This window comes from Microcebus murinus, chromosome 14 (assembly GCF_040939455.1).
Source record: "Microcebus murinus isolate Inina chromosome 14, M.murinus_Inina_mat1.0, whole genome shotgun sequence".
Taxonomy (NCBI): Eukaryota; Metazoa; Chordata; class Mammalia; order Primates; family Cheirogaleidae; genus Microcebus; species Microcebus murinus.
Genome location: NC_134117.1, coordinates 14,674,559 through 14,685,275, shown reverse-complemented (window position 1 = coordinate 14,685,275; position 10,717 = coordinate 14,674,559). Strand labels below are relative to the sequence as shown.

The following is a 10,717-nucleotide window of genomic DNA, read 5'->3' as shown; positions in this document are numbered from 1 at the left end:
AAAATTAGCCGGGCATGGTGGTACATGCCTGTAGTCCCAGCTACTCGGGAGGCTGAGGCAGTAGGATCACTTGAGCCCAGGAGATTGAGGTTGCTGTGAGCTAGGCTCTCACTCTAGCCTGGGCAACAAAGTGAGACTCAAACAAACAAACAAAAACTAATAGGATAAATAATAGAACAGCTTGTAAAGTTTTCACAGTTGCAAAATCCACATATTGGGGAAGAGTTCACTAATACATCTGATTTCTGATTCAAGGGGTATTTTCCATGCATAGGGAAAACCTCACCCCAGGTTATGGCAGTACCGTGCTGGTATGAGAGCTGCTGGCATTTTTGATGAGCACTTACTATGTGCCAAAGACTCTTCTAATTCCAATACATCAACTCATCCTTAGAGAAAGCCTCTAAGGTAGGTGTTACTGTTCCCTATCTTGAGTTTACAGATAATGAGACTAAGGTATGTCATTTCCCCAAAGTCATACCGTCAGTATATATCAGAATCTGGTTTTACATGCAGAAATTTTCACCTCAAAGCCCAAACTCTTCAGTGCTTGATGTTTTGCTGCCCAAGATGCAGCTGCTATGAAGCACATACAGGCAGGCAGGCAGACACTGCCCCACCCAAAACACCATTTAAAAAACTCACACCCCCATTGCCGCTTGTATGACTTAAACATTAGTAAATTTTCATACACTTGGTCTGAGACTATCCCCTATGTACTTTGTTCAGGAACCTTCCCCTGCCCTTATGCCCTATGACACTCCCTCAGGTTCACTGGCCACTGAAAAACCCAGGCCAATTAACCTGCATTTGAGAAGCCAAGATGCAGCTACAGCCGAGCAACCACTAGGTGGCAATATATGAAAATGGATATCACTTCCTGTCCAGTGGACCATTTCGATGCAGAGCTATGCTCTCAGATAAAACCCAGATTAGAAAATAAAGGGAATAATATATAATTATTATATAAATAAGTATAATTATAATCATAAAATAAATATATATGTACATGAGAATACGTTAAACAGAATCCCCACATTTTCATGCCTTTTCTTCAACACATTTGAGACCCCAAAGCACTGTATGATGCTACATGTGGTTTACATTCTGTTTTCACTTGGTAGAATGGCTGAGTTCAGTCCTCTACTTGGGTAGAATCTGAGTAGACTCAAATAAGTGTATAGATTATTCCAATTTAAAAAATAAAAGGGGAAAAATTAGAGTAAGCTGAATAAGCCATGGGAGCAGGGAGCCACAAAGAGAACCTCCAACCCTAAGGTGAGATGGGAGACTCCAGGGGGCTGAGAGGCCCAGTAGTCTGAGTCTGCTGGTGGGGTGTGAATAAGCCACAAGAGGACAGGTAACAACAGTGGGAGTAGCTGCCACATGCTGAACACTGACCACAAGCCTGTGCTGTAATAATTGCTTTGCACAGTTTATTTAATCCTCACTAACACCTTATGAGGTAGATGCTGTCATTATCCTATGTTCCACACATAAGGAATCATCAGGATCAGAATGGCTGTCAGTGGCCAAAGTTACACAACCAGCATGTGGAGACCCTGGGTTGAGACCGGGTACCTGGATTCCAGGACCCTGGCTCATACCACTATGCTATATGGTTGCCCCATTCTATTTTTCTTTTCTTGCACACTCTATCTTAAGATGCTGAAAACTGCAGCTACCAAAATGTAGGGGATGTGTTCTCTCTTTTCATGAACTCATGAATGTACTAGAAGCTTCTCTCAAGACCAAGACTCCTAGAAGATCCTCCCTCCCTCTTATCCCTGTGCCCAGCTCACAGAATACCCTCCTCCCAAACTGCAGCTTCCACTCAGCATCCTGGGGCTTATTCATCATTCACGGTTGTTTTTTGTGCAGTTGGTCTGACCTCCCACCTCTCCTAACCTCCCTGAGAGCAGGGATCATGTTTCTGGCTTTTAAATACCTGAGAGCACCTGGTATAGAAATCTGCAAATAGTAGGCAGACAAAAGACCATCTGATTTACTTGAACTCCAAACAGTAGTTGTTATAAATGTGACAAAAGAGAAGGTAAATTGTTATACAGCTCGCAACCACCAGGAATTTATTACCTCTCCAAGGCTTTGTCTCTCCTGTTTGTCATCATAGCCCGAAGAGTAGAAGTGCTCATAGGTAATGAGATCTGGACGTTCAATATCATAAATTGCCTTGACCTTGGGAATGGCTGCTAAATCCTTGTAATCCAGGATTTCATTGTCTACTTTTGCCTGGCAAAGTGAACCAGAAAGAAAAATTACTCTGTAGTCTCATTTCTTTGGGGAACTATAATTAGTACATTTCCTATCTTGTTTAAAAATAAAGAAAAACCAAAACACCTTGCTTAGCATACTCATACCTCTGTAGAAAGTTGCCCATTTACACCATATATCAACCATGTTTTTTTAAAAAGTCACTGAAAGCTTAGGAAAAAAAAATCTGGGTAGAATTCATTAGATAGAGAAACATGCAAACCTTAAGGATAATTTCCTAAATTTATTACAGAGAAGGAAATACTCAAACAGATGGTCACATAATTCTTCCATATAGCTAACAACACGAACTGCATACTTAATAAACTAAGTATTTAAATATCTTTGTAGCCGAATTTAAAAATACTCAGACTCAGTATCAGCATCATATTATAAAATATATAATTAATCCCCAAATATCTCTATGGAGGGTAAGGGCAATAATTTTTCTAAGTCCTGCATCATAGTACTACATTTTATAAGTCATCTTTTGATTATTCCATTGATGGTCGCATATAAATTTAATTGCCTGAAGGAAAATACGATTGAGAAGACTGATCTTGTAACAGAAATGGAAATCATTTTGATTATTAATAGCTTCTGTTTTGGATTATCCATCCTGCTATTACAACCCACTAACTTACCTGCCTCAGGAGTGTCACTTCCAGAAGTGGATACTTACATAGATTGTATGGCCTGGGGAGCCAGGGATACTGGAGCCGGGTCTAGAATAAATACTTTCGGAGGAAGTCCTGGTGGGCTGTAAAATAAATAGTGACTTGTAAGATTTCAGAGCATGGCTTCAGAATCCAGTTTGGTTTGAGCCCTTAAGCTTCACTAAACACTTAGCTAGTTAAAAAGAAAAGATTTGCGACCATTGTCAATAAGAGAAAATACAACCTAGAAGGAACCGTAAATGAAAACTGGTTGTGCAACCAAGCTTTGGAAATGCACTGAGGGTCTTTCTCAGTCCCTTTCTCTTCCTTGTTTCCTGCGAGAACTTCTGGTCCTACCTTGCTGCACATCTCAAAGTCGTCCGTTTCTCTCTCCCTCCACCGCCGCAAGCCCAGCCCCCGCATCCCCTCTGCTCATCTGGGCTATGGCAACGGCCTCACCTGGGGGCTTCCTCTCACCCGGGCCTTCTGCAAGCCCACTGGGCACACAGTGGCTGGGGAGATCTTTTAAGAACATAATTTGGATTGTCACTATTCTGCTTTTGGCTTTGCTTTGCAGTGCCCAAGCAGAATAAAGCCACAGCTCCCAGGGCCTTGGGATTTTGTCCCTGCCTTCCTCTCCTACCTGTCACTTGTCACTCACCACCCGTCATCACTCACACAACAAGGCACACGTGCCTGCCTCAGAGTTCTCATCCTTGCTGCGCCCTCTGCCCTTTAATGCTCTCACTGCCAATTTCACTTGCTTGATTGTTATTTTTCTTTCAGTCCTGGCTTAAATATCACCTCCTCAGAGAGGTCCTCTCTGATTTCCAATCCAGAGTTGGTTCCCTTTGTTGTTTTTGTTCAGAGTGCCATTCTCATTTTTTCCTTGACGAATAAAATTTATAATTGCATGTTTAATGGTTTCCTTGTACCCTGTCTCTCTCTCTCTCTCTCATGAACTTTAGTGATGTTCTCTGCCCCCACAGAGTTTATTATTATTTGTTGTTACCGCTGTACATACCCAAAGCTTTGCACAGGTACATCGAAGGCATAAATACTGGTTGAGGGGATGAGCTAGAGTTTATTATTGGTAAACAAATACTCGGTTTGTGGACACTGGACTCATGTTAATTGCACAATTTGAGCCTAACCACAGTCACTGAAGTCAGTAGGGCTGGTGATTGGCCTTCGGGAAAGCTGAAAGAAACTGGGCTTTATAATCCAAACCTGGAGAACACAGAGAGTGAGTGGTGGTTATGTGAGTGGGAAGGAAATGCATAAACTAGGTTCAACTGCCATATTCTGGAAAGCTCTGCAAAGAAAACCAAAGGCCTAGTCTTAGAATATTTCCTTATCTCTGTTGCAGCTATTTCCTGGCGAGGATAATTTATAGTTCTATGATAGGAATAGGACCTTTCCCTCTTCAGTATTGTTTCTACTGACATCCAACACCTTGAATGTGGGTGCAACTGAGACAACAAAAAAACTAAAAACAAGGGTGTTACATCCCTATGGAATTCACATCTGAAACAATGAAGGCAAACATGGCTGGCCAGTTCAAGTCGGGCAGAGATTAGACTCCCTCTAAAGTAAGAATTCACTGGAGGGTTGTGGTCATTCTTGGCTGACGTCTCTGGTATCTTTGAGGTCAGGGTGGATAGGGGTGGCAGACATCACACTGTGCCCAGGTGGCGGTGTATCTGGCTCACTGCTCCTGGGCCTCCTCTCCTGACCTGCCACGTATTATACAAGCGCTTTCCTTCTAGAGTTAGGCCAATTGCAGACTTATCTCAATATGAGAAAAATTCCACATCTGAGTATGTTGACAAAGAAAGGATTCACATGATACTACTCAAAAATTTTCCAGTTTCTAGAACCATTTCCTAATCGAAATATAGAAGTGGCAAAGCCAAAATGCAGCCCTCCTTTGCGGAGAGATGCCACCCCTTAAAACAGCTAAAGACACACCTATCTTTGTGGGATAATTATTAATTACAGGTAGTCCTTTAGCTTCAAGTGGTCAGCATCTAACATTTGTCAAACTCAGTATCAAAATGAAATCTCTTAAATTGGAACCCAAGAACATTAATAGCAGCTAATGTTTATTGCCCACTTCTTACATGGCAGGCCTGTGCAGAGCTCCTCCCAGGCTTTATCTCGTTTAATCTTCTCAATAAGCCTATGAGGTAGGGTTCTGTTATTATCCCTGTTTTACAGATAAGGAAAAAGTATAAGTACTCTAAGCCCCACAGGCACAAAAGGGGCAGAATCAGGATTTGAACCCAGAAACCCTGGGGGTCTCAGAGCCCAGGCACTTAAACTCCTGCACTTAAAATTCTGCCTATGCCGTGAGGCAGGTGTGATCATTTGTTTCCCATCAGCGCAGCTATGCGAGATATTTGAGATAAAGTAGAAGAGAATGCCTGCTACCTGAAAGTATTTTTATTGCACTAGCTCTGTCGGAAAACTGCTGTAGCTCACAGCGTCAGGGTGGGATGGGACAGAGTGGGCTGCAGGAGAGAAGGATGGCTTCAGTTACACGGGTTGCCGTGACAAAGGCCTGTTGTCATTAACAAACGTCCAGGACACTGTGTGAATGTGCAAAGTGCACACTGCAGCTTTGGGGTCTCTCATACATTACTCATCCCTATATTTTTGCCAAGTGCGGCTCAGAAATACTTTCTGCCTTTCCTGTAACGATGCACCTGGGCTGGCTCTGAAGGGTTCTGTTTGCTGATAGGAATATAGCGGGAGAACACAGCAGGGGCACAGGCAGTGAGGGGGTCTTTAATGCTCTCTTCTAGGGTGAAGAACACCATGGAAAAAAGAGGTCTGTTGGCTACGCTGGTCTATTTCACTTCAGTTTCTCTCTACCGTCCTTCTTGACTGCACTAGTGGATCCTGTGAATTATGTAGGTTTTCTCTGAAGGATTTATCTTGTTTGTTTATACCATTAGTATTGTTCAGCTAAATGTTTGAAGAGTTCTTAGACAATTTGAATTTTTGTCAAGTCCCATTTGATCCTCTAAAGGTTTTCGGAGCTGAATCACCTCCAATTTGCATACACCTGCCCCCGCTTCCCAGTTCTCTGATTCTGAAATAAATATTTTAGATTTTTATACTCAGACGTTTCTTCAAAGTCACGTCAACTGGTCACCCCATCTGCCGATGCTCTGGCTCTTTGAAGAGTGATTACTCTGCCACCTGCGTCTTCGGATTATTTAGTGTCATTTGAGAAATGCTCTAAATGTATTTTGGAGATTCAGAAATTGCTTTTTCTTTCCTTGAATTTACCATTCTTCAGGTTTGCTTCATTCTGACCTCCTAACCTTACAGTAAAATGTACTTCCCCAGGCATCTTGTTCACGAGTTGAGTTGCATTCCTGGTTGCCTGTTTTCTCACAATGGCCCTTTTCTGTTTTCTGTCCCTATTGGAAACAATGGGATAAAACACAACTACGGGTAGCGTAATAGAGTGGGCTGGAAAGGCTGGCTTTGGCACCAAGTAACTCAGTTCACATCTGGGCTTTATTAGTTGTGTGATGTCACATGAATTTTTCTTTCTTTCTTTCTAACTTCCTTGAGAAAGGAGAGAGGGTATTAGCAACAACAACTACTTCGTTAGGGCTAAGTGAAATATTACAAACAAAATTCCAAGCACCCTGCCGGGCACATGGCGAGTAGTCTACATTTTCCAGATGCTTGGCATCAGCCTGGATGTCTTAGGCAGTTGATCTCAAATAATGCAGGATGGTCCTGCCTCTGTTTTAGCTCCACATGAGAGATTATTCCTTTCAAATGTGAGCTACGCAGGGTGGCCCTCCCCAGAGTTCTCCACGGCTACCACACTTGGACTCCGTCCCATCCGAACTCAGATATGTTAAGTAATTTATCACAGTATATGGGGCAGCTGTCCCGCCAGGAGTTGACAAATATCCCTCATCTCCTTGAGAATTCTATGAAGTGGCTCCGAATCCTCTTGGAGACAGCGGCTTCCTGCCTGTGGCCCAACTCCGGTAATATAAATGCCTTTCTCGTGCCAATGACAATGACCTTGCACAGGCCTGTCTCATCTGCCAGGACAGTCCCTGGTCTGCTGCCTCGTGAACTGTATTCAGGCTTAAATGACACACAGATCGCCTGTTGTTGTTTTTGCCATCATCTCTAATGTCTCTCAAAGTGTCTTTGCTCAGCTGGAGGAGGTTAGAGGCCTTTCCCTTACAAAGATCATAAAATTACTTTTTAAAACTGAATAATTATCTTTGGAGTTTTAATCCTCAATAATTTAGAGTTTTATATTTCAATTCTAAACATTCAGACTTCTAAACATGCTGAATTTTAAATTAACACCAAGTTCATTATTAAAAGAGCCCCTTTTATTCTTCCAGCTGTTATTTTTTCTTTTGGTAATGAGTCTATGACTTGCTGTTCTGCCTTCCAAAGGCACAGGGCTGCCCTCCAACACAGCAGCCCATCTTCACTCGGGCCGAAACCCACGTCACCCTTGAAAGTACTAACTTGCTGACATGCTCTCCTCCCTTCACGGCCCACCGACGGTTTCTTCTCCGCCGTTAACCCAACCCCAGCATCATCTCATGGGATGATGAGATTATACAGATTTCCACCGGTCATCCTTGTGTGTAATTATTTAACCTAAATTACCATTTCAACCCATTCTCATGTCCAGGGTAGTAACAGTGACCCAAATCATTATGAACTGAGTTTAATAACCTGACAAGTCAGCAGTCTTGCTTCTAGAATTCTCTGTGAAAATTTGATGAGCAAAATTACTCTCCTGTCTATATTATAAATGAAGACGACTTCGACTATTTATCCCCAAAGGTATGCCCACTCTGTTCTACGGAGAAAAGGAAACAGTAAGGACGCATGAGAAAGCCGCTGAAAGCAGGTGCAATTTATTTACTTTCTTTTGAGCACCTCTGCTGGCAGAAAACCCAACTTGAAAGCACAGTTGGAAAAGGTCAGTTCTTTCTTTTGATGCCATCTTAAGCAAAAAAAAAAAATATATATATATATATATATATATATATATAAAGGTGTGGTAGGGAGGTATGAAGAAGACAAAGTAGATACAGAAAGGACTGCAAAGGCTGTAATCTCTCTAAGTATTTTGCCAATAAGGTTAGGCAGATAGTTTAATCCTTATTCTGGCAAAGAGAAGAAAGGAGCCTTCCATAAGAACCTTCTAGCTGCACGAGGCTGTCTTCATGCACACGTTCATGAAGAAGTAGCCCATCTGCTCTGTGTTTATTTCCCCAGCACATCTTCCTTCATGTGTTCACTTTTGATTTCAACAAGTTTTTAAAAATTTTTCCTCAAAACCCAAAATCGACAAAGAGAGGCCTAGGCAGAAGACTAGCAGTTCATTTTCAACGGGAAGAAAGTGGGAATTAATCCCTAATAAGTAGCTAGATGCTTGAGAAAACGCACTTTTTTGTATTCTTCATGAAATCCCTTTGAAAGCCCTCTACCTTTCAGCTGGCTACTCCCCTATGCCTTGACCGTGTCCCTCTGTCCTACCATGTGGGAGGCACAGCAGGAAAATGAAGCGAAGAGATCCTTTTATGTTTCCACGCCAGCGCTCATCATTCTCCAAACATTAGCCATTAAAAACACTTACCAGAGCTCTGCCTGCTTAGTAAGTGGACAAATGACATTTTCCATTTGCTTTCAATTATGCACCACCGTGCTCACGGGCCCCTTGGAAGGGGAGTGCTGGATAGCACTCTGTTGTCCCCACCCTCCCTGCCCTCCCCCGGGGACTCAGCAGAGCGGGGATGCAACTACGTTCATCTAGTTTGCATTCATCCAAAGCCATGCTCTAAGGAGAGAGAAACTACAGGCAACTGGCAACCAGATCGGAACGATCTTAGGAACATCTACGGGACAACTACGGATATAAGGTGACTAACACCTTATACTAAGTACTGGTGGTGGTGACAGTACCTGCCTTGGGTTTTTGTTGAAGTTCACTAGACAAGGTGGTGATAATAGCTGCAGAAGAAGGGATACTTTAAAAATCTGCACATATTGAATGCCCACCGCTAAAGAAAGAAAGGGTGAAATCAACTCCTATGAGAAAAAAGAATTTGTGTTTGGAGAGGAAGCAGGTGGGCACACGCCCCTTCTCTGCAGACAGTTACACAAACACCATCAGCCTTTACAAGACATCTTTCCAGCCTAAATCTTAACACCACTACATTTGTCTGCCTGATGAATTGTAAAGACACAATGAAGAGGATACGATACCCAAACAAAGTGGAAGCTGAGAAAAAACTAATATGCACCATGAAACCTTAAAATCTGTACCCCCACAATATGCCGAAATAAAAAAATAAAATAAAAAAAAATTAAAAAAATAACTGAAAAAAAAAAAAAACCTAATATGCACTGGAGTAACATTAACAAAATAAAACCCAACAACCAACATTATTACCTCATTGTTCTAGACATACCTGATTCTTCTGATTAGCTCCTTTTAAAAAAATACACATATGGCATTTGCTTGATATAATATACACTTGCAAGTACATACGTTATAATAGGTGAATGTTAGTTTCAAAAAAAAAACTCATGCCCATTTTGTAGGTCAGTGAATTCATGCTTTAGTTTCCAAAGGTACAGCTGAGAAACTCCGTTTTAGAATGAAAGCAAGTGCCCCACTCGAGATGACTACAGCCTCGTTCCTGGGAATACCACGTGCCTTGTCTATAATGTATTACACATGCTTAGTACTGAGTTTTACCTACAGACAAAATTTGTATATAAAACTCTTCCAAGTAAGAGAAACCAAATTTTTTTTCCTTAGGTAATTCCATTTTTATCCTTTTAATTTAGGCAAGAGGAAAAAGATGGAGCAATTTCTCAACACAAATCATAACCTGACTTTCCTGCTATAAAAATCTGACTTTCCCCCACAGCAAAACCAGGACTTATTTCTGGGGCACGGAGTACTGAATGTTCCCACAAGGAGTTTATTTAATCTAATAACTGAGGGTGTTTAATTTTATATGGTGGAAATGAGCTGCCGTGTAGGTCAAAGTACTTAAAAGATCAAAATATCTGTGACTTGAGAACTGCATTGCTTTGGGGTTTTCCGGCTTCTTGAAGGTTCTGGTGAGCCTCCCGGGATTGCCAGCAGGCGAAGCGAGACCTTGCCCAACAGCCAGCTTTCTCTGCCAGCTCCCAGGCTGTTTACAACCTTCTGCGATGGAGCTAAAGTTGACTTCATTGATATTCACAACTGGGTGATGAGAATCAGATGTGCCTTTTAAACAACAGGCTAGGAAGAGAGAAGTTATTAAAAACAGATTTCTCTCCTGCTCCCCACCCTCTCTCTAGATACTCCAAATCTCTTAAACTTAAGGGTCTGGAGCAAACCAAAAAATTTCACACTTGATGATGGTGGTTTTCTGCAAGTTATGAAAACCCATCACCTGGCTGTCACCTTAGGGTAACAAAATATAACACTATTTGAGTTAAGAGTATACTATTGGGAAAAAAACACTATTGACAAAATGACTTCTTGCCAAGCAGAGGCACTAATGCTGAGTGACACTCACGTGCAGTGTCTTCAGCTGTTTCTCCAGATTAACGAGACTGATTTGGCTGTGTGTGGACCACCACCACTGGAGCCGACGCTTTAAAGTAGATTGAAGATCACACGACAAATACATCACGTCGTAGAAGCCCAGCATCGTGGGCAGATGAGGGGCCCGGGGTCAGGAGCCGGGGCACCTGCCACTGCGGTCGCCTTGCTATTTATG

At 42.2% G+C, this 10,717-nt stretch overlaps 1 protein-coding gene across 4 annotated transcripts in view; it reads right to left on the bottom strand.

The window, feature by feature from the left end:
* Nucleotides 1-10,717, bottom strand: part of ABLIM1 (actin binding LIM protein 1) — a 290,610-nt gene that overhangs the window by 34,728 nt on the left and 245,165 nt on the right. For all 4 annotated transcript variants that reach the window (XM_076009764.1, XM_012772677.3, XM_076009763.1 and 1 more), the window contains 2 exons: nucleotides 2,954-3,031; nucleotides 2,095-2,250 (listed from right to left, as the gene is read on the bottom strand). In XM_076009764.1, coding sequence (XP_075865879.1) covers nucleotides 2,095-2,250; nucleotides 2,954-3,031 — 234 coding nt within the window. The remainder of the gene's footprint in view (nucleotides 1-2,094; nucleotides 2,251-2,953; nucleotides 3,032-10,717) is intronic.